We start from the raw sequence: 24485 nt of genomic DNA, 5'->3' as shown, positions 1-24485 counted from the left end.
TAATAAATAAAAGACGCGACAGAATTTTTCAAATATCTATAGTCCGTGTAGTTTTAAACATTTTGATGGTTTTTTATGATTCAAAACACGGGACACTTCTTAACGGGATTCATTTGGGAACCCACTGGGCAATGAAAGTCACTTGCAAATTCTGGTGCGTTAGAAAATGAACCGATGACTCTGAATTCTGATGGAATATCATGATTAGTGTGAACCAAATTTTTCAGATAATCTGGGGTATATTTTGCACACTTTGTGATAGCTGCTTGAATCCAAAAAAGCTGTGACTGGGAATAATTTAAGCCAGGCAACGTTGGTTCGGGACCTTTTTGTTTGACTAAATTTTGATAGGCCTGGTACGCTGCTTTGAGCCCTGCGCTGTCTGCAATGTTAGAATCTCCAGTTGCGTAACCATCCACCTGAAAATGATAAAATAGTTGTTAATCGAGTGCATCGATGTATCAACTTTTTATCCGAAAATCAAGCAAATATCTGCTTTTGAAATTAAATTACTTGTTCATAAATATACATTTGATTGAGAATGTAGAACTTTTTTCTGAGTACATCTTATTGTCAAATAGGGAATGGTAATATTTATATTGAAGCGGTCAAATTTGCGCACGGAAGTCAAAAAAACTGAATTGCCACAGAAACGTAGAACTGAATTCAATACTTTATAAGAAAAAGTTATGGTAAAGTGCAACTTTCGACTATTATTTGGACAAACTGTGTTCTCTCTTGTATATGCTTGTATCTTATTGTGGTTTAAATTCTCTGAAAGGATTTACAAAGAAGCAGAACTACAACAATTAAAACGAATTTTTAGTTTTTAAAGCCAGAATCTTGTTTTTCTTCGACCTAGGATGACATACATTTAGAACATTGCCATTACGTAATAATAAATTAAAATGTCACTATTACAAAAAAAGCTTTTATTTTTAAACTTTAAGAGAACCTAGGAAGCGTTGAGTTCTTTTAGGAAAGAAACCACACTAAAATACAGCCATTTACAAAATAGCAAATGTTATTTGCAAATATGGTGGAAAATTGAAAGAGTTTTTATGGCATTAAACGCCCAAGTATAAAAAATATAAATTGCTGTAGTTTTTGGTAACCCCGATAATGTTTTGACAACAAAATGAAAAAGACATAAATTAATCAAAAGTCATACCAATTTTTAAATTATACAGATTACTATTTTTTGCATTAGGGGTTTAAAAAAAAGACAAATAAATAAAAAAATTGAAGTGGTGTCTTAAAGTTTCAGTTAAAACCAAAGGTACAAGAATGAGAGTTTTTGAGTCCTACATGTACATACTTTGACGCTCGCTTCATTGACAGTATAATTACTGTACTGGCGAATGATGCAATCAACTTTTTTAACGAATTTTGCAATTGATTCTGCAGTCCACCAATCCCTATGGGCTCCAAATTGATCATAGTGTCTACCATAGTTATCGACAGCGCGAGTCATTTCGTGTCCCAAATGAAACGAACCAATCGCAGCGTAGTTCAGGTACTGTGGCCTATCGTCGTCGTAGAAAATGCCTTGTAGCATTCCGGGATGAACGTCTATTAAATTAAAATTCATACAAAATATGTAAATAAACGTTTTAAGTTGTATACTAAATTATAATAAAAAAATCTCTTAAAAATGAGGTCGAACAAAATAATCAAGATGTGCGGTAGGGTACCGACGCTAAGTGCAGACAAAAAGATACCAGGAATCCCTATATGGACGAATCAGGTTGCTAATACTATGGTCGCTAATTCCAGAACATAAATCAGTGCTAAGTGTACAGAACTATCTCAATATTTTTTATGTATATCAAAATTAACGTGTGTGAGTTGACTCTCGGATTGGAATTTGGATCATTAATTGGATCAGGGTGGTCTCACGATTTGCGCTTTTACATTAGAGGCGCGATTCAGTTTTGTAAAGAGCGGAGAGTCTTGAAACATTGGCGCCACCGCTGCAGCGCGTGGTCTGCCCGTTATCTGTTATTATCTTGCATATACAAACTTGTGAAATCTCAAAACACTATCGTCTTTTCGGCGTTTTTGTTTCCTTATGGATAAATCTGTGATCAAAATGGGTGGGCATTGATGTATAGCACCGAACTATAAATCAGGGTACGAATCAGTCAACTCAAGTGTCGTAAAAAAATATTTTTTCTGCGTTCCCAAAAATGAGGTTGAAAGTTGGCAACAAGGAATTAAGCGTTCCAAAAAGGATTTCACTATTAAACCTGGACGCGTACTGTGTAGAGATCACTTTTTAAAGGATCAGATGATTTGGAAAAAGGAAGTTTTAGCTCCTGATGGAACAGTTACGGTAGTTCATGACAACATTGATTTTAAAATTTTAATAAATTCTTCTTGTTACTAAACTTTTAGATTATAGTGATCGTGTGAAAAATTATAGTTTTAATACGTTTCCGAAATTTTAAAAATATTTTAAGACCCTTACTACCTGTACGAAAAATAAAAAAGTCGCATTATTGACAATTTTGAATTTTCGCTGAGTTTCAACATTTATGTAGAATTACATTAATTTATTAATAAAATCCAGTATTAAATAAAATTAAAATTGTAAAATGATTATTTTTTTACAGTCAGAATGGTACAAGAAACCTAAATCTAACCCAGGCGTTTCGAAATCTCAATGATCAAACTGCCCGAATATTGTCCGAAAACTGCTAGAAAAACCCCGTCGTCTAATGAAGCGCGATTTTTTGACAAAGGATTCTGAAATGTCTAATAAAAAAGTGATGGTAAAGGTTTCTTTTACCAGCATGACTGCAAACACATAATTATTTTACAATTATAATATAGTTTAATACTTGCATTTATTAAAAAATAATGTAATTGTACATAATTTTCGAAACTCTGCGATAATGAAAAACTGTTATTAATGTTACTTTTACATTTTTCTTAAAGATAGTAAGGGTCTTACAATATTTTTTAAATTTCTAAAAATTTTAAGAATATAATTTTTCACACTATTAAAATAATCTAAAAGTTCGACAACAACAAGAATAGATCAAAATTTAAAAATCAATGTATACATGAAACCGTATAAGCTATTTGATTATTTAAGGTTAAATAGCATCGGTGTAAACAAATCGTAATATTTACCGCTATAACCATTCCTTCAGGAGCTGAAAATTCCTTTTTCCTAATTATCTGATCCTTTCAAAAGTGATCTTCACACACTACGCGTCCAGGTTTAACACTGAAATTTAGTAATACATAAGAATCATTCTAGTCATTAAAAATAGAAAAAGCATTATTTATATTAACATTTTAGAACTTCTGGTTTATTTGTTTTAAACCTTAAAAACTTAATCATTATACTTTACCATATTACTCTGCTTAAAAATTCAAAACTTTAAAAAGACATTTCCAGTGTAATTAAGGTCTATTTGTCAATCCTCGATGTTTTTTACATTCTATAAACAGTTAATTTGGGCTAAATTCAAGCTCAAAGTGTTTAAAATATTACAAAAAATGAGAAAAATATTAAATCTCCTATTTTTCCTATCAGCTGTCATTCAAATTTAGTGCGCCACGCAGTGGCGCCAGTGTTTCAGCTTCTGCCGTCCTTCACAAAACTGACTCAGTGCATTTGCATAGCAAGTGACTCCCCTGATTTGATTAACCTGGTACTCAGAGAAAAAGTTGTCTTAAAACAAAAGCATCGTCCTCTTACCCGTTTTCTTTCGAACCGCGTGAAAATTGTTTTTGCACAAATGGAATTATTTGGCTGCAAGAATACGTGAATTTTGTCGCAAAAGGATAATCTTTTCTGCAAAAACATTCTTTTTGGTTCAAATAAAAATCCTTTTAGCCTTAAACTTAAGAGGAACTTTCATTTGTATCAAAAAGCATCCTTCTGACACGAAAGAAATTTTCTCTGAGTACAGATTATAGTGAAAGTAAGTTGGTAGAAACTGTAATGGATCTTTGAAATATTAGTTGATTTTTACTTTTTCAAATTAGCATTCCGGACCATGACTTTAAAGTGATAATAAATTGTTCCCCTGCTCGTTCAAACCAGACGTAATTAATTCTCATACATTTTTGGTCCTTTCCCTAGTGAAAAATCTTCGACTTATTTTCTACTTGATTTTTCCCTATCAGGTCATATTGAAGTAAACAAATTTCGATTTCAATTTGTGCAACCAAATTTGTCGATTTAAGTTGGGAAAAGTATTTATTAAGTGTCATACAGAAATTAAAAAATGAACTTTAAGAAGCAATATTAGACATTATAAAACTTGGCAGAACTGATTTTAATACAAAATTGCTGGGTGTGGGAGATTGGTGGCATAATACAATCCTGGCAAGTTTTATAATTACTATTGAGGCTATTTGACATTTCTGCAGACATCTCAGGAATAAATACTTTATATGTATTATAAGAAATGTTTTTTACATTTTTACTTGGCCAAATTTGATTTTATAAACTTAAATCGTTGTATTTGTCAGATTTTTTTGATCACAGATGTTTCTAGTGAAAGTTGCTATTCTTTGTAATCTTGGAACAAAATTATTTATAGTTTCGCAAAGTTTTGTCACTAAAATAGGCTTACCAATTTTGTTCCCAATTCGAAAATATCTAGGAGCATCATTTAAAGTAGCAGTGTCAACGTGATGATTATAAACTGAGTCGTCCACAAGCAACCTTAATCCCATCCAAGAACGGCGTTTCAGGAAAATGGCCATGTTATCAACTGAACGGAGGTAATCATTTGGGTCCAATTCCACTGGGCCGTAAAATTTGTTAAGAAGCTTGTCGTTTTGAATTTCCTTGGGATATCCAATGGACATTTTCATAGAAGCAAGTTTAGCCAGAGCAATCGTCTTTGTTTTTTCATCCATCCAGTCGACCTAACACAAGATTAACAACAATAAATGAACATGAAGTAAATCGATTGTTATTATATTTCTATTTCCATTAATTCTATGCAAGAATATAGACATGCACTATACGTACTCCCTTTAATCGGGTTTTAAATCTATTCATATTGAATGTCAGATAAAGAAGTAGTTTTATTAATGCAATTTAGGGAACGTCCATAAAATAAGTTACTACTTTGAGTAGATTGAGATCAGAGTTCAAGAATAACTTATTAAGTTTAAAAACCATTTTCATATATTCAATATTCAATAAGAGAATTGAACTATTTTCGGGTATAAATTATTTTGTACGGAATAAAAAGTCTAGTATTATAGTTATGGTTTTAAATGGATCCAGTCCTGTTAAAAAACTTTTAGTTTTAAATTTAATTATTTTGTGAAAAATGCAATTATTTGGCTGAAATCTTTGTTGTAAAATTTTTAACTCCTTTATTCAAAATTCCTTCTTTTCGATAAAGAATTATAAGTTTATTTGAAACTTGATAAATTTGGTAAGAAATTTAGCTAATTCATTAAAATGAAATTTTCTTGACGTTTAATTTGTTTAACTATAATATAACTATTCTATGTGTAGATCTTTATTGCCAAAAAATCAATTACATAGTTAAAAGTTTAACTAACTTGTGAATATTAAATTTTTGTATATTGATTTCTATTTTCAGTTGAAAATGCAAATCTTTGGTTGTAAATAATATGTTTTATCAACAAATCATATGTTTATTTGAAAAATTTAAAACCAATTAAGTTTTTGAGCTAAAAATCAAGACATTTAGGAAAAAATTGATTACTAAGCCAGAAACAATAAATTTTTAACAAGAAAGTTCATTTTCAATCTAGAAATATAAATTTTCATAAAAATAGTTGAATTTTCAACTATTTAGGATAATTTTTCAACTAAAACAGGAACCATCACATATTTAGTTGAAAGAACTATTTAAAAAAAAAGACAAAAATTCACTCAGTTGAATTTAACAAAAGCAGACGAATTTTAAAATAAAATCTATGAATCCTTTACCAGAAGGTCGAATTTAGAACAAGCAAGATTATTGATCTACTCAACAAGACAAATTTTCAATAAAATACATGAATCATCTACAAAAAGGTTTAATTTTCAGTACGATAATATAATTTTTTAAATCTTAACTTTCTACTAAAAATTTACATTTTTAAGCAGATAGTTCCAATTTAGCCAGATAATGCAAATTCTTAAAAAGATATTTGAATTTCTAAGCAGAAACATGAATTTTCAACATAAAGTTGATTTTAAACCAAATAGGTGAATTTTTCACGGAAATTTTATATTTTTAGGCCAAGCACCTTAATTTCAAAAAAATTGATCTCTCAAGTATTAGATTCAAGCTCAGTTCCACCAGCCCCCCTCCCCCTCACTCTTAATTTTTGTATTTTTTATAGCCCACTGAATTGTGTGCCAAATGCGCTCAAATGTACCACCGTTAAAAATGTTTGCGCCAAAAAACTGTAAGGGTTGAATCAGGTGTGGTTGGCCTTTAAATTTCAATGTTTGCAGATCAAAATATTTGGTTCAAATTCATTTTTTCTGGATAATTTTACTAATTAAAACCCTGTTTTCTTTGTGCTGGATTGTAATTTCTTAGATCGAAAATGAAACATTTCTAATTTTAGGTAAAAACAAATTTTGTAGTCCAAGTTCAACTGTTTGTTTAAAAATTTATGTATTTTGATAAAAATTTGTCTTTGAGTGAAACAATAATTATCTTAAGTAAAAATTAATCTTTGTGCATAGATTAAAAATTATGCTAAACGGTTAACAAATCAAATATTTTGTTACAAGTATTTTTTCGAAAAAAAAGTTTGTTGAAAATTCGTCCTCTTGGTTTAAAAATTCATCTTTGGTTATAGAAGAATCATTGTTAGAGTTCAAATGATTCTTTCTTGGTTGTAAATGGACTTTTCTAATGACAAATCTAACGTTTCGTCTTGAAAAAATCAACTTTATTATACAGGAAACGTCTTTTGGGCTTGAAAATGCAACTGTTTTAGTTGCATTTTTATTTCCATTGTTTCAGAATTTGACCGTTTCATTTCAAATGCATGTTAGTAAGATCAAATTCAACTAGTTAGTTAAAAATTCAACTATTTCATTCAAAAATTATACACTCTGTTACCGAGGATAAGTTTTAAAAAGAGCAAATAAGGTCGCAGGACTCTTAAGCAACCTCCACATGTAAAACGTCTTTTTTTCTTTTAAGGCACACTAAAATAAGTTTTGTTTATCAAAGCTAGTGCTCATTTTATTTTTCCAGGCTTGCTTCTCATTAATATTTAAAAATTTTGTTTCTTATCTTTTCTCATGACTATATATGATTTTAAGACAAATCTGCTCTTATCTTTATGTATCATACGTGAAAATGGGAATTAAAAAATCAGGTTTACCAGCACTAGGAGCCTATATAATATTTTTACTATGATCTAAATTAAAATATGTCTACATTTAAATAATTAAACTTATCACACATGCTTTAATTGTATAATTAGTCATTTCACCTAAAGATCAGTAACTTGCATTGGTTGATTTTAAAAGTAATTTTTGACTGATTTCAATGTCGTGGAAGCATAATTATTTAGATCGGTCAAAATTAACTTTAAATCCATCAGTTTTGACTGATTTCGGTTAAGAATATGCATCAGTCCCTTTTCTCCATTTTTACCATTTCTTATTATGTCGTGAGTTTCAACTGTTTAATTATTACTTGTCTCGTCTTATGATCCTACATTCTGCTTACCTTCCCAAATCTAAATGTTGAAATAGTTAATTAAAATATCTCACCTTTGTTATAATTTCCTTGTACTGTTGTTTAATATTTTCTGCTAATATTTCTGCGTTTTTATTGGTTTCTGGTTTAATATACTTCCTGGCGTATAGAGTACCAGGAAACAATAATAACATTTCAGACGTTCCGAGGCATGTCTGCAATCTATCTCCTTTTATGTAATAATGTGAGAGCGCAGGGTTGAACTTTATTCTGCGGTTAATAACCTTTTCAGGAAAATAATCCATGTCATTTTCAACTGCTTTCCAGAACATAAAATTAGCCAGCGCTTTTCTTGAAGTTTTCTTTAGCAATTTTTCGAAGTTTTGGAAAAACGAAGGCACTCTCACTTGTATGAGTTCATCGTCACGAATTACAAAGATCGGTTTGAGAATCAAGTTGAAGTATTCCTTCCAGGGAATACTCGGATACTGTTTCGCAAGCTCCCGCAGTTTCATTGCGCTACCGATGTTAGTTGCATTGTATTTATCTTCTTTACTTACACAGATCTAGGATTTTAGGATATTTTAATAAACGGATTTCAAGAGGCTAATTACTTTTGTAATCTAGTAATGTCTCTCTCTCTCTCTCTGAACTCTTATGCAAACTCAAGTCCATTAAATTGCACGCAATCCTTTGTAATATCCCCTAACGAAAAATCATAGTACGAAAATAATACTAAAAAAACGAAACAATAGATAAAAAATTGAGAAATTGCAAAAAAAAATGCAGAATTTAGAAAGAGTTCAAATATTTCAAAACATTGAATAGATTCCAAGGAATTTCATGGTATTTCAAAACAATTTAAATGTTTCTAAAGTATTTTATCAGTTTCAAAAATATTTATAGATATTTTTACGACTCTCAAGCAATTTTGAAATTTTTTGAAACATTTTAAGGGGTTTTAGAGAATTTTTAACATGTCCAAATATATTTGGAAACTGTAAGAGATTTCAATAAGATTTTACGAATCTCAAGGTATTTCAAAGAATATTGTTTAATTCCAAAATATTTGAAGTAATTTCTAGAAAACTTAAAATGTAAATTAAATTATGTTCAATTTCAAATAATTCCTAACGATTGAAAAGATTTACCGTGGCAGCCAGCCACGTAAGGGCACAGCTACTATCAAATGAAAATAATTTATCGTCAATATGTTGGTACAAATCATATCTATAATAGTTAAAAAAGAAATTTTATCAAGCAAACTCCAACACTTGATAAGCACGATTAATTAATTTGGATTTGTCAATACATATAATGCACAAGATAAGCAGAAATGTAAGATGAAGTTGACAGCTATTCAAGGATCTGCGTGGATATTGACAGCGGATAATTTAAAAGTTTCATAGCACATTTGTCCTTAAAAATGTGGCCGCCCTTGTAAAGGGATTTTAATAGGTTCTTTATACTTTTAAAAAACAAGTTCGATTTGATTTCTATTCAAGGGGTATCAAATAATTTTTACTTATCTAAATAGATTTTTATGCTCTTTAAAGAAAAGATTTCAAGGAAAATGAGAAGCATAAGAACGTTAAGGGATTTTCAAAGAACAATACTTTTTTACCCAGTAAGAAATTTCTAGAGATCAATTCATGGAAGAGCGTGCTTTTACAGGTAAAACTCTTAGGTACTTTAGAGTGTCGGACTCAATGGTCTATAAGCATAGAACTTCAGGCCTCAGAGCAATCAGGCGTTGCCTAATGTCTAAAACTTCCAAAACTATACTTTAAAAGCAAGGGTTGCGAGTGCTTAGTTCTCGCGCAAAAGCGTAATAAAATCAAAAAGGAGTGCCGTAAATTAATCTCTTGAAACTTCTCTCTGTGTAGAATTTCCAGAAATTTGAATTGATTTCGACGGGAAATTGTGAAATTGATTAAATGAATTTATGAGATATTCTTAGCAATTTTTGATATTTTAAAACATTTGGACGAATTTCATAAGATATAAAGGATTTCCTCGAATCTTCAAGGATTTCGAAGGAAATTCAAAGTTCTTTTGGGATTTGAACGCTTTTTTGAGACATCTTTAATGAATGAGTATAATTGGATTTTAATATTTGAAGAATTTCAAATGATATCTCATTAGTTTATTGAGTTTTAAAAATTTCCAATAAAATTATTTTAAGATATTTAAAGGAATTCCAAGGGATTCTTAAATAACATTGGGAAATACACACATACACACACATATATATATAGAGGGGAATTTTAACAATTTCAATGGACATAATGAAATAAAAGAATTTGAACAAATTTTAAAAGATTTAAGTTATTTAAAAGATCATAGAGACCTTCAATAGATTAAAAATTCTGTAAAGGATGTCAAAGAACTTTACAACACAAAACAACACTGCGCCTTTCGCATCAAAGAAACGTCTCTGTTGAGTTGATTAAACTTCTTTTATATCGCAGTTTATAAAAAATAAAAATGTTCTAAAAAGACTTGAACCGATTATGACTAATTTATTCGCTGCAGGATGTTCTAGGTGTCTTTGAATGATACATAAATAAAACTAATTAAATGAGAAAATAAAACATATTATATGAAATTCATCGATATTAATCTAACATTTTCAGGATTTTTAAAAATAAATACATTCGCTGTTCTTATAACAAATATAATTTCTAAAACCCACATACTAACGTGAGTAGTACCTTTTTGTTCAACAAATTAAAAAAAATGAAATTCACATGTGAGTAAGATTTTCGATGTCCCCTATTTGAGTGTTGTATTTTTTAAAATATTTTTTTGTCTTTATTTCCCCAATTGCTTAAAAATGAACAGATTAATTTTATATCTATATAAAATTATCCCCTTTTATGTTAACGTAATTTCACACAGTGTATTAAGCTTTTTCAACTTCTTTTCTAAGAAACATAATAATTTGTCCTTACTCCTTCTAAATTTTTCCATAACAGATTAATCTAGGCTATGCCAATTACCAAGTACAATAGATAAATTTATAAAAATTATTCAATAAAAAAAGCGAATTAAGTTTAAAACGTTATTATTTTCTCTGAACAATTTTTTAAATATTATTTTTCAGTACTAAAAAATGGCTGACTGAGAAAAAAATTCGAAATATTTTTCAGAAAATATTACCAGATATTTATAAAAAAAATTTTATCGGGGCTTTTAAGAAAATCCACTTTTAATGATTGTAGAAAAACAGACGCTCCTTTTTCATTTTTTGAAATTGGAACAATTAACTGAGAAAAAAGTACAACGTTAAATGACAAACATCTTGAATACCTACGCTCGTTCGTAACATTCTAATAATAAAATTATTCTGACTCCATCACCTAGACTTTTCACGAAATTTTTCTGATTTGAACTGAAATTTATCTAAAAATCTAAAATTAATCTAAAGCTAGTGTGTATGTTGAGAATCGAAAACAATTTGGTCTGTATTAAAATTTGAATTGTAAAGACGTAGTGGCAATGAGGTAATAATACTATCATTCGCCCTGAACAAAAAAAATATAAAATAGTTTTAAAGGGAGTTGGAAGATTTGCCATGGATGTCATGCATGATAAGTTTCTTGTGAAGAAATTTGAACATTTACGTTTAATGTATGTCGGCCATGGCAGTCCAAAAATGCAAAAAAATGTAAATCGGTCAATGCTTAGACTTCGGAAATTAACATGGAATTTTCAAAGGGATAATTTAAGTTTTCGGAAAAATGAAAAATAAACCACCAATAGTTATTAACTTTAAAACAATTAAATTCAAGTCGCTACGTAAGAAATATTTCATGAATAATTTCCAACCTAAAACTTTTAAACCTTCTCCCTTTCTATTGTGTCCAAGATGTAATTATACCATCAATAACTATCGGTATCATATAAGTGATAAGTTAAGAAAACTTTTCGAATTTAAATTAAATTATTAAAACCATTATAATTATTATGCTATTTTCAGGCAGTTCATTTGTTTATATTTTTCCATTAAGTTTTCAAAACCGAGTATTTTTTAAATTTATTTTACGCTTCATCAAAAATAGGAGTTATATTTTTTGCTCAGCACATTATTAAATGTTTAAAAAGTCAGTAATGATTTATTCGATCGAGTTGTACTAAAATTTTTTAACGAATATTATTTTCTAACCAAAAATGCGGTACATTATACATATTATAAATACAGATATCAACAGTCCCGTAAATCACATAAGAAATAACGCATTTTTTATAATATAGAAGAACAAATTCTTGAAGTAAATGTTAATTGTTTTAACAATTGAAACAATAAAGAATTTCAAGAAATAATTCTAGAAATCGTTAAAAACAGGGAGAGGGGAGATTTAAGGCCTTGTCCTTCATAAAAAAAAGTTGAAACACCCAAATCATAATTTAATTAATACTCACTGCGGCGAGATTAATTTCGAATTCGAGAGAGTCCTTTAATTCATTTTTAGCTCTAGCTTCATCTGCACCAAAAATAACAGCAATCTCAACCATATATTTGTAGTATTCAATTATCGTCGGATCGTGCATTCCTTTTATTAATTTTTCGCGTCCAATAGTGAAAAATGGTTGGTCAATCTAAAAAATAGTATATTGTGGAATTGTGCATCGAGTGGTAGGTGTAGAAAATTCCAGACGAGTTTAATGTTTACCGCGCGAGCGCAGCGAGCACGGCAATCCTACGGGTCAAATCGACACCTCCCATAAGATGCACATAAAACTTTAGCCAGCCCTACTAAAGGAAATGCGGCTGAGGAGACTATCGTATGTCCATCGCGAATCTTGGATACAGTAAGTTTTAAATGAAGATATTCAATCTTAATTTTACTTTCTTATTTTTCTCTGTAATTTTAAATATCTAAACTCTCGTTTTCAGTCTAGTGTCGGGGGTTTCCTGCACATATCTTTGGACTGAATTGGGGGGATGAAAATGTAAAAGGTTGTGGCCGTCTGAACCATTTCCCATTATAATGCATGATATTGCACAGTATACTTGACTGAGTGCTCGCGCACTGAAGCCCTCTCGAGGCGACAGTCGCAACTGCTCTCACCCAGCTGCAGTCTACACTGGGAAACAGCGTGGGTTCGTAGTAATAGGAAGGGTGAGGCCGGAGTGGGGGGCTAAAAACAAGAGTTTGATGTACTTACATACAGCACTCGTCTTTTTTTGTGTAAAGGGCCCATAGTACCAACATCGAAATTAAATAAGAAATAGATATTATATCCCATTTTTTGCAAACGATAATTTGTCTGTTTCCAATCAAAATTGTTCTCATTCCACTTGCTTTCTAGTACAGGCCAGCCACCTGCTTCCTTTAAGTGATGCAATTCTGTACTAAGATTATTTTTCTCAATCGCTTCTATAGAAAAAAATGAAATTAATTTTCCACACAAGAAATGTTTTTTTTAAAAAGTCCAGATTTTAAAATGTACTCACTCGTGTCCATGCATGCCTTGTAAAAGTTTTTAGTTAGTTTCATCCATTTGGGTTCCTCGGGTTGAATTGGCTTTTCAATCACTTTTTTTATTTCTTCTCGTACTTCTTTCGCGAGGGAGCTATATCTGTCGACTGGAGCATTATTTGTAGGAACTGATGCGGTTTTCAAAAAATTACCACATGCAAATTTGTAAAAGTCATCGCACGGCTTTACGCTTGGGTCGACACTTTCACGGATTATGAAAGCTTCAAAATAAAGTTCCAATTATTGCACTGAATCATGGGAGAATGTGATTATAAATCTGAATTTTTAAAATTTATGGAAGCTACTCTCTAAATTTGATGTATTAGAATTGCACTTATTTAATAAGATAGAAGTGGGTCACCGATAATTAGCAGAAAACTTCTTTTTCGTTTGCTCTAAATATGTACTTAGTAGATTAGCTGAAACAACTGATTCTTAATGGGCTATCCATAGATTACGTAATAGATTTTGTTTTGAAAGGGAGCGAGTGATATACTGTTACGTAATATTTTTAATAATTTAACATTATTGATAATGTTATTGAATGAAATCATGAAAATACTTAATATTTTTCAATGTTCTGGGACTGTTTGCAATGGTAACATATTTTACAATATTTTGTAATATTCACAACATTATACTAAATTGTTCAAATATTTTTAGATATTTCTCGCTAGATCCTGCCTTAGCGCTAAGATTACTAAACAAAAATTCGCAAAATTTAATAAAATTTGCAAAGACTTACTAATTTTTTCAAATAATTGTTTATCACATTTTAATGAATTTTAGTATTCATTTTAAAAATATTATTTTGCCTCATTGCTGCACTTCATAGCGGCACTAAGTGCAAACAACAGTTACTTAATAATTTAGCAAGTTACTATAAATGATTACTCTAGAGCCATTTACATTTTTCGAAAACATAAAAACTATACGTATTTTGCAACATGTTTTCCCTAAATTGAGATTTCGCCGTAACTTAGGCGTACTAGACGCAAACGTTTAATAGATTTCGGAATGTTATTATTGAAAAAATGTCATTTATTATTATAAAACATGAAGCTCCTTAACAAAAGCTCAAAAATAGAAGAAAAGATTTTGAGAAATATCATAAGCCTTTATGTAATTTCAGGCAACCTTAACATATAATAATTTCAATAATCCATTCAAAAGAATTGAGAAATATCAAAGGGTTTTTAATATTTAAACAGATTTTCAAATACTTCAAGGCATTTAAAATTTTTTTAAAGATATTTCAGAATTTTGAAGACATTAGAATATTCAAAAAACTTATTTTGATGAATTATTGGAAAGAATTAAGAAGATTTTTGGTAATTGAATATAAATATTCATAAAGACAAATCTTATCCAACATTTTTTAAATTACTACGCCACACGAAATCTATCAACATTTTTTAAGTTAATGGGACTTTGCACTATTTACTAAATAGACCCTTAGATTTCTTGATATACTTTTTTAGATTTTACGGAAGGTTAAACGGGCGGTGAAAATATAACCAAACGTAACACTTTTAGTGAAGAATTTCGACTTTCTGATTTGTTGCTAAAATTACATATTCTATAAACACACCCAGAAACACACACACACACACACACACACACACATATATATATATATATATGTATATGCGTGTGTATGTTCAGTTCCTTTGTTGGATGTTTCATATAGTTTTAATTGTTTTTCCTTCCCATTTTATTAACTTCTAATATCTCAAAAATTTGCTTGTTTAAACTGTATTTAATAAGTCATCGCTAAAGTTGTGTAAACAAATTACATAAAATAGGCTAAGTGCAAGCGTTTAAAGCACTTTATTAGGATTTTTTACAAAGGAGAGAGAATATTGGAAAAATTTGTCAAAAATATTTTCCGTAAATTATGATTGGTCCCTAAGTGAGAATACGATCTCCAAATCTAAACTAAAAACATTCTTTTCGATGCTTAAGATTTGGAAAGTATACATTTACTGGGGATTGTATGTAATAATGTATGTTTTTGTTCTTGAAAAAGGGACAAAAAACATTTAATGAAAAAAAGTGTGAAACTTGTAAATTTGCCACGACATTATAGTTATTTTAAGTATCAACGACAAACACAAGGATAACAGTTATTTGCGTCTTCTTCGAATCTGATCACGTACACTGACCTAAGTTAAAAGTTTTTTGCAAAAACAAAAAGATTTTTGATGATTAAAGGTCTCTTAAAGTATCATTTTTTTATTAATTTAATGTTTCTTATTGTCTCAAGGGATTGAAAATGCATATATTAAATTTGTATACATATATAAGGAGAAAAATGGTTGTTCGAACGAAACATCTAGAGTTTCAGGGTGAACATATTTTAAGTTTAACTATAGGGAAAAAATCCACATGTTCAAAGTTAGCATCTGCAGATCATAAAAAGTAAAATGTTACTCTCGAACGTCCAAAATTTTCAACTGAAATATCCAAGATATTACATGTATGGTTCTGTCAAATAACGCCTTTAAATATTTGAGGAGCTTACTTATTTATTGCCCTTCAAGGAATTAATTGATAACTTATTTGTGAATTTAAAATTAAACTTTAAATTTTGTACATGAAAGGAAAACAGATAAAGTGTATAAAATGTCGATCAGATGATACTGATTGGCTCTGCGAAAAATGGGCTATCTTTTCGTTACCTTTAAGAATTATGCTAACTTTATTTTCCGAAATTTTTATATTCCATAATTGTAATATTGGAAATATATAGCCGTTAAATATAGTCGTGAAATTTCAATGCTCGATGCGCATGCACTAGGATGGTTTTAACATTTGATGGTGATTTTAACATTTGATGATGGTAATGTAAAAAGTTATTATTCTAAAGGTATACAAATGAAATAATGTATTTTGGAAACACTCAGAACACTTGGACTAATGCGCTTGTTTAGATTTGATCATTTTTTGGTTGCCTTATACAATGAATCTTTCTATTGAGCTATGGGCATTTCATTATATTTCTACGCTTGCTTAACATTTATCCAATAAAAAAGTGGATTTTGAAATCATCGTACTTACAAGCCATTTTACATACACTGGTTTGACACACATTGTTTCTCGTTTGGTCTTTCCCCTCGTTGTCTTCCTCGTGTTCGTTGGTACTTGCAGCATCAAAAACTTCGCACTTGTACAGAATACAAAAGAGTAAAAGTAAATTGAGGATTCGAAATCTCCCCATATTTTACAGAATTAGATATTTCCTTCAACTCGTAATTATCGACTAAAGTTAATTTTTCGTCTGCTTGCCTTTTATATACGAATTTTTGTGGGCAGAATCGAAAAAACACGATGAGTTGGACAAAAAATCGACCTACATATGCCACATTATACGTGAATACATGTGCCAATAATCATAGTCAAATGTTTCACTCGCTTCCAGTAGTTGTAGCTCAACTTATTATTCAGCCGTATCCAAGCTGTAAAATCAAAAGATATAAGGCAACAATTTTCTATCTAGATGCACAGAATAGTAATCTTTGATTTTTTTAAATTGTTCCTTTGTGTTATTTTTTTATATATAATCTACAACTTGTTCGAAACAATTAGCGAAGGGAGGACATGATATTCGACCATGAGATTTAATACGAATTTAAAAGGCAGAATTGATACAAAATTCCACACACTGAGCTCCTGACCCTAATGAGTTTGAATAAAATGAATGCAAAATCGATAAGTGGGGGTTGAAGTGTATCGGACAACAGGTTTAAAATCTTTGAAATTAGTACCGTTTATTTCTTCTTTCAAGGCCATGGATGAGCTTCTCAACGCTTGTTTTTCTATTTAAAAAGTAGATTCAGATTGTGAAAGACTCGTTGAAGAGTTAGAAAAATTTTTGATAAGTACAGGCGTTAGCGAGATATTAAAAATTTAATTTGAATTTTTGACTTCAATTATTAATTTTTCTTTTCTTTTTTCCTTTTTACCAATGCGTATGTCCGTGTGCGAATTATGACGAACACGCAAACAGAATATAGAGTTCCAAAACAATGACTGAAACTAACGAATCTACTAATCACTTGTCGCATCGCGTCCGTCTTTGGTTGCCAAGTACCAGATCATGAGTACCTGTAGGATGGAAGGTGGGCCAATATAATAATAATAATATATAATAATAAATTGTAATGCAATGGCCGTAGCTTTAAAAGCAAGGGTTCCGAGATCTTAGTTCTCGCGCCAAAGCTAGAATAAGATCAAAGAGCAGTTCCATGAATTAATCTCTTAGAATTTATCTCCATCTAGGCAGCCTATGTCTTACGTATTTAAGCGGAAGCTGATTTAGAGCAAATAATTTCTACAAATTTTGCTGTATAATTGCAACTTTCCATTATAAAGAAGGAAAATATACAAAAGCAAAATTTGAAAATCTAAAACAGAACTCCGTAGAAAATTATCGCATACATAGACTGAATAAACTTTGTTCGAACTTTGTTCAAACAATGAGGTGGCTACTGTTCAAAATTGAGACAAGCTACTTCAAGTTTTCAGGGTCATAATATGACCTTAATATTTCAATTAGAGTTATGAATGTTATATCATCTCGTTATTTCATTTAACTTTTCTAGTTTTTCAATTTTCCATTATTATAAATTTTCTAACTGTTGAATACAGTCCTAAGTAAATTTATTTATTTGCTTTAAGCAATTTTTTTCTTTTCACTGGTGAATTGGAAAATATCTCAAATAATAAGATTATTAATTTTATACTAGCCTGTTGTGGCTCATTTTTCGCTAATCGAATCTGTGAAATATAACTATAAGTTATTTAAATTTAGGCAATTTTGGTTTAGGGAGACCTCAAGCTGGCTGGTTCATTAGGAAAAAATCTATACAATTATAATAAATTTCTCTAGGCGCTAAATTCCATTACGCAGCCAAGACAAATAATTTGTACAATTTTTGTTTAATAATTGCAAGTTTTTATGAAAAATAAAAAAATATACAGCCGAAAAAACTTTTTATATTAACATCAGAATTCTATTAAGAAAAGAATCTACCAGGATGCTGAATTACAGTGAGCTAATAATAAACTTAAGGTAACAAAAATAGTATTAGAACAATTTATTATCATTTATGAGGATCTATTATTACATTGATTTTAGACTATTGCAGTAATTTTAAGGTTTATCTATGCTCTGTCATTTTAGTTATAAACAAATAATAAATAAACATCCGCCAGCATCTTTAGAGTTTTTTAAATATTTATTTTGTATTTGTTCATTATTGAAATTTAAAGGAAGTTTTAAGTTTAAAAAAAAATACAGTTATGTTTATTGAATTGAATTGTTCATCACCTCAGTAACTAAAAATTGGAAAAAGATAAAAATGTTTGAAAGAACCACAATTCTCAAACATTACTATTTAGAAAGATAGTTATGAACAAAAATTACTTATTTATTTATTTTTGGCTGAAATGCAGTAATTATTTCCTCGCAATATGTAAAGTTGACAAAAAGCGGAAACTTCCACGTTAAACCCGCAACTTTCTATCATTATTTAAATATAATACTATTGCATATTATAATTCATTGTCTTGACAATATTTTTCATTAACCCTAGGTAATTATTGGCTCCCTCTAACTGAAATGTTGAAAAAATTTAAATTTAGAAAAAACTGCGAATAAATGAAAATTTCTAAAACCATAATTAATTGATTAAACGGTTTATTTCAATATCTATTTATCCGCAGAAAGTAATGTTTTACGTATTAAAAACAATTTTTACTTGTTAAAATATTAATAAAATAATAATTAGCGAAAAAATTCGCGAAGTACAATTTTTCACTAATTGAGTTTTTTGCGACACTATGAAATAGAATGATGAGGGTTTAATTTTAAAAAAAAATTCCATGGCTAATTATGAACAGAAATGTTGAGGTTTAAATCGACACACCTAATATTGATGAATCTTAATAAAATGTACCTTAAAGAAATGAAAAATTTGTGATAAAATACATGAAGCATGGGTGACCCAAAAATATAATTTAAAAAAATAAAAAAACGCATTTTTTGTATTGATTCAAACAACTAGGGAAGGGGGTATATGCATCTAAATATTAAGAAATAAAATTTCAATACATTTCTGGACCTTCCTAATAAAAATCAGAAGAAACTTGGTCTATTAATAACAATTAGAAGTTAAAAACTTGTTTATGTCTATAAAATGAAAAAAACTCATTTGATTTGACGAATTTTCTTATTTGCTAAAAAAATGCATCTGAAGAATGGATTTTCTTATTGTTCCTACAAAGATCTTTCTTTAAATGTTTAAATGTTGCATTTCACCCGGAAAATTATTTATCTCTATTGAAGAAAAATTTCTTTGTCTGTAGAGATTGTATAAATTCTGTTTCGTTCAAATACTGTAACGTTAATTAAATAAATTAAGTTTGTAAATAATAAATTTAATTACATTTTTAGGCATCGTCTGTTGCTTTCTATTATTACGGTTTTCCTTTTTCGTTATATCTTGGAAAACCAATTAATAGAGTTCTTCTTTCAAATTTCGAAATATTCCATTTAATCGAAGTGGTAATTTTTATGTTATCTTAAATTGTTGAAAAAATCTCGCTGATTAGGATTTAGATAGTATTGATTTAATAAAATTATTTGATTGTTTAAAAATAATAAGAATAAAGGCAATTCCTAAAAATATCACTACTTTAACTCCCAGTCATCTTTCACACTTCTTATAAATGAATACAGTTCTACGTCATATATTTATACGTCTGATTCACCTGTGCAAATGATTTTACTGTATACGTTTTATATGAAACCTGTTTTAAATACGAAGGAATGGTTTTATAGTAATCAAAAGTATAAGCAGAAATGACAGAATTACTTTGAAAAAAATGATATTTACAAATATAAACGCAGCCTAAAATAAAGCAAATATTTTCCTGGGATAAAGAAATATCAACATTGTTAAAAAAGTTCAATAATTAAAATATGAAAATGTAATGTGGCATCTTTTGAAGTTAAAGGTAATAGTTATAAATATAAGGTAATATTATTTGTAAAATAATATTTGTTTTTATTTTCACAGTGTAAATTAAAATTCAAAAAACGTTTTATATCCAGATAGTGCTTATGCCAAAAAGATGATTTAAATACATATTTATAATTTCAAAGAATCAAGTTCATTTAAATAAGGAAATGTTTTTTGGGTTCAAAAAATATATTTAAGAAAACCAGCTTCTTAGCTCCCAAGAAATAATTACGTTGATTCAATAAAGTTGACAGTTATTGCAATGATTTATTTCTCTGTATCAATGAAATATAACTAATGAATTCATTTCGTCAAGTTTAGGGAAGATTTTTTCCTTTCGAACAACATTTACTTCACAAAAAGTTAGCAAATCCTTAATTCAGATAAATTTTCGTAATACTCGCCCTAGCGCTATACGTGACCGTTTAGTTATACGGACAATTAGGCAATAGTATTTAGTGACTTTTTTTTAGTAATATAATTCATCATATAAAATTTCTCAATAATTTTATCAAGATGTTTTAAAGTATATAAAAGCATTTCTATATCGATTAATAGTCATGAAAAATTGAGAGACCTTTACCAGTATATAGATGTACGGTTTTAATAATAATAAATGCATTTTGAATTGATTTTCAGTTCCTTTTTAAGATGTACACATTTTTTGAAAGGTCCTTCCACTCAGCTCCGCCAGCAAGGCAAATTATAAAATGGAATACGCCACATTTTTTTGCTAATTTTATGCTAAACAATTTTTTTTTCGCTCTTTAAACTTCAGAGAAAAGGGTGACGGCACTAGCAGGACGTCCACTCAGCGCCGACACATACGAAAACTCACTAAAAATGATTATAATGTGATAAACGATAAGTGGATATTTTTTTGTTTCTTTATTCTCTATGATGACATATATTACGTTTCCCAAAAAACTACCCATAAGTCTTACACAACTAGCCCCTGTGATTAAAAACGTTTTCAAAATGGGAACACTATCTTCAGCAATGTAAACATGTTTTAGGGCTTTAAAATAATCACATGACACTTGAAAATTTCGCCCTCTTTATAATTTCCCCAAAACTACCCTTCCACGTGAACGCACGCATTAGAACATTTACATGTATGAAAAAAGCATTAAAAATAATCAAACTTAGAACAAACTGATAGTTGATATTTTTCTCCATTTTTGCTCTCCGATAATATATAATACTTTACCCAAAAACTAACCCTAAGTCATACATACCCACCCTGCGTTATAAAAAACGTTTTAAAAGTTGGAAAACCACCTTGAAGAACGCAAAAATGATTTAGAACTCCAAATTGATTACATGGCACTTTACAATTTCCCCCTCTTCATAATTTTCCCGAAAAACTACCCTTTCACGTAAATCTATCCAGCGGAACATATATATGTATGAAAAAAGCATTAGAAATAGTCCAACTTAGAAGAAACTGCTGGTTGATATTTTTTTGCTCTTTTTTTTCTCTCTGATAATATATAATACGTTACCCAAAAACTACTTCCAAGTCATACATACCCTCCCCTGGTCTTCAAAAATGTTTTAAAAGTTGGAGAACCACTTTGAACGATGCAAAAATGACTTAGAACTCTAAATTAATCACATGACACTTCAAAATTTCCCCCTCTTCATACTTTCCCGAAAAACTACCCTTGCACGTGAATCTATGCAGCAGAACATATATATGTATGAAAAAGCATAAAAAATAATACAACTTAGAAACCACTGTTAGTCGATATTTTGTTGCTATTTTTTGTTCTTCGATAATACATAATACGTTCCAAAAAACCTACCTCTAAGCCATACATACTCTCTTCTCGTGATTAAAGACGTTTTAAAAGTTAAAAAGCCACCTTGGACAATATGAAAACGATTTAAGACTCAAAATTGATAACATGAAACTTGCAAATTTCTCTTTCATTATAATTTTCCTTGAAAGCATACAAAATAATAAAACTTAGAAAACACTGTTATTCGATATTTTTTTGCTCTTTTTTTGCTCTTCGATAATATAAAATATGTTACCCAAAAACTACTCCGAAGTCATACATACCCTCCCCTCGTAATCGAAAACGTTTATAAAGTTTGAAAACCACCTAGAACTATGCAAAAATGATTCAAAACTCCAAATTGATCACATTGCACTTGAAAACTTCACCCTCTTCATACTTTACCCGAAAAACTACCCTTCCACGTGATTCTATGCAACGGAACAAATATATGTATGAAAGAAGCATTAAAAATAATCAACCTTAGACGAAACTATTAGTTGATATTTTTTTCTCTTATTTTGCTCTCCGATAATATATAATACGTTACCCAAAAACCACCCATAAGTCATACATACCCTCCCCTCCTCATCAAAAACGTTTTAAAAGTTGGAAAACCACCTTCAAGAATGCAAAAATGATTTTAAACACGAAATTGATTACATGGTACTTCAAAATTTCCCCCTCTTTATAATTTTCCTGAGAAACTACCCTTCCACGTGAATGTATACAGCGGAACATATATATGTATGAAAAAAGCATAAGAAACAATACAACTTAGAAAATACTGTTAGTCAATATTTTGCTGCTCTTTTTTGCTCGTTGATAATATATAATACGTTCCCTAAAAACTTCCCCTAAGTCATACATACTCACTCCTTGTGATCAAAAACGTTTTACAAGTTAAAAAGCACCTTGAACAATATAAAAATGATTCGGGACTCAAAACTAATAACATGAAATTTGCAAATTTCTCTCTCATTATAATTTACCACGAAACTACCCTTCCACGTGAACCTATGCAGCGGAACAAATATATGTATGAAAAAAGCATAAAAAATAATAAAATTTAGAAAACACCGACAAAAGAGCGAAATGCGTGCAAGGCGAGGCGCAGCGAGGAAGGTTAGGCTATAGGAGCGAACGGATTAGTTATAGGGTGTGGATGGATGGCACTTTGTAAGACGTAGTTGTTAGAAAATTCTGTAAAAAATGGAAGTGTGAGCAAGCCAATTTTTTAAGGCGAGTAGCCCGAAAAATAAACGTTTGTCTATCTATCTATCTATTTTTTTGCTCTTTTTTTGCTCTTCGATAATACACAATATGTTACCCAAAAACTAACCCTAAGTCATACATACCCTCCCCTCGTAATCAAAAACGTTTAAGAAGTTGGAAAACCACCTTGATTAATGCACAACTAATTTTGAACTCCATATTGATTACATGGCACTTAAAAATTTCCCCCTCTTCATACTTTTCCCGAAAAAATAACCTTCCTCGTGAATCTATGCAGCGGAACACACACACACACAAACATATATATATATTCAGTTTTGATTCCTCTAGAATCAAACCGAAGGGCCAATGACAAAGCCACTGAACGGGTCCTCGGGTTGCGGATAGAGGGTCCCTGTACCAAGGGTTTCTGCTGAATATGGTTACAAAAATAAATAGGCAGTCGCGGAAAGTTGTCCAGGGGTGGTCCCGAAGGAATTAACCCCCAAGCGGAGGTGTGAAAACCGTGCCGAAAGCTGAATGGCACCTGGGTGAGGTGTCTAGAACGGTGACTCTGGGATACCAGGCGACCTCTCAGAGTAAGCAGCCTTATCCTTGCATGCGAGGATGGACGAGGATTGCATAAGAGGATGGACGAACTCCTTTCCCTAGCTTCTCGTGGGAACAACAATGACAACACCAAACATAGTTGTAGTAAGTGCGGTTCAAAATAACAGAACGCGCAGGGACTATCTAAAGCTGGGGAAAGGAGCATTTCTGTACAAAGCAGCGGAGGAGGCTGCTGAAACACTCGGACTTGACTTTAGTATTAGGGGTGAGCAAAATGCATCAAATCTAATCTATCTCGAGTACTCACTCCTGAAAGCCCGGATTAAGAAAGCACAAGAGAAAAACTTTCGTGAACAGCTCCTAGATAAGAGGATGCACGGTATCTTCGACAGAAATGTGAAGGATCAGTCAATGTCTTGTGAGCTAACGTTTGCTTTCCTTAAATCGCCCGGATTGAAGTCTGGTACAGAGGGTTTCATTTTTCATGCCAAGACGGTATCATTTCCACCTTATCATACCGTCGCCACATTTTGAGCCAAGACATTCCCGATGATAGCTGCAGGGCGTGCCATGCACACCCGGAGCAATTAGTTCACATACTATCTAGTTGTCCAACACACGCGGGAACGACCTACATTCAAAGGTACAATGCGGCACTAAGAGTACTTTATTACCATCTCTGTCAGTCCTACGGCATTCACCTTAATATCGCTCCTCTAAATGCTCCTAGGGAAATTGAGTCAATTG

At 30.5% G+C, this 24485-nt stretch overlaps 1 protein-coding gene across 1 annotated transcript in view; it reads right to left on the bottom strand.

Moving 5' to 3' along the window:
- LOC117169880 (neprilysin-2-like) overlaps positions 1-12212 on the bottom strand; it is a 45475-nt gene extending 33263 nt beyond the window's left edge. The window contains exons 1-5 of the mRNA XM_033356389.1: positions 12084-12212; positions 7733-8224; positions 4596-4893; positions 1319-1572; positions 126-419 (exon numbers count right to left, since the gene is read on the bottom strand). Coding sequence (XP_033212280.1) covers positions 126-419; positions 1319-1572; positions 4596-4893; positions 7733-8224; positions 12084-12212 — 1467 coding nt within the window. The remainder of the gene's footprint in view (positions 1-125; positions 420-1318; positions 1573-4595; positions 4894-7732; positions 8225-12083) is intronic.
- Between the last annotated feature and the right edge of the window lie 12273 nt (positions 12213-24485).

The sequence above is a fragment of the Belonocnema kinseyi genome, chromosome 3 (genome assembly GCF_010883055.1).
Source record: "Belonocnema kinseyi isolate 2016_QV_RU_SX_M_011 chromosome 3, B_treatae_v1, whole genome shotgun sequence".
Lineage (NCBI taxonomy): Eukaryota > Metazoa > Arthropoda > Insecta > Hymenoptera > Cynipidae > Belonocnema > Belonocnema kinseyi.
This window is presented reverse-complemented; position numbering and strand designations above follow the sequence as displayed.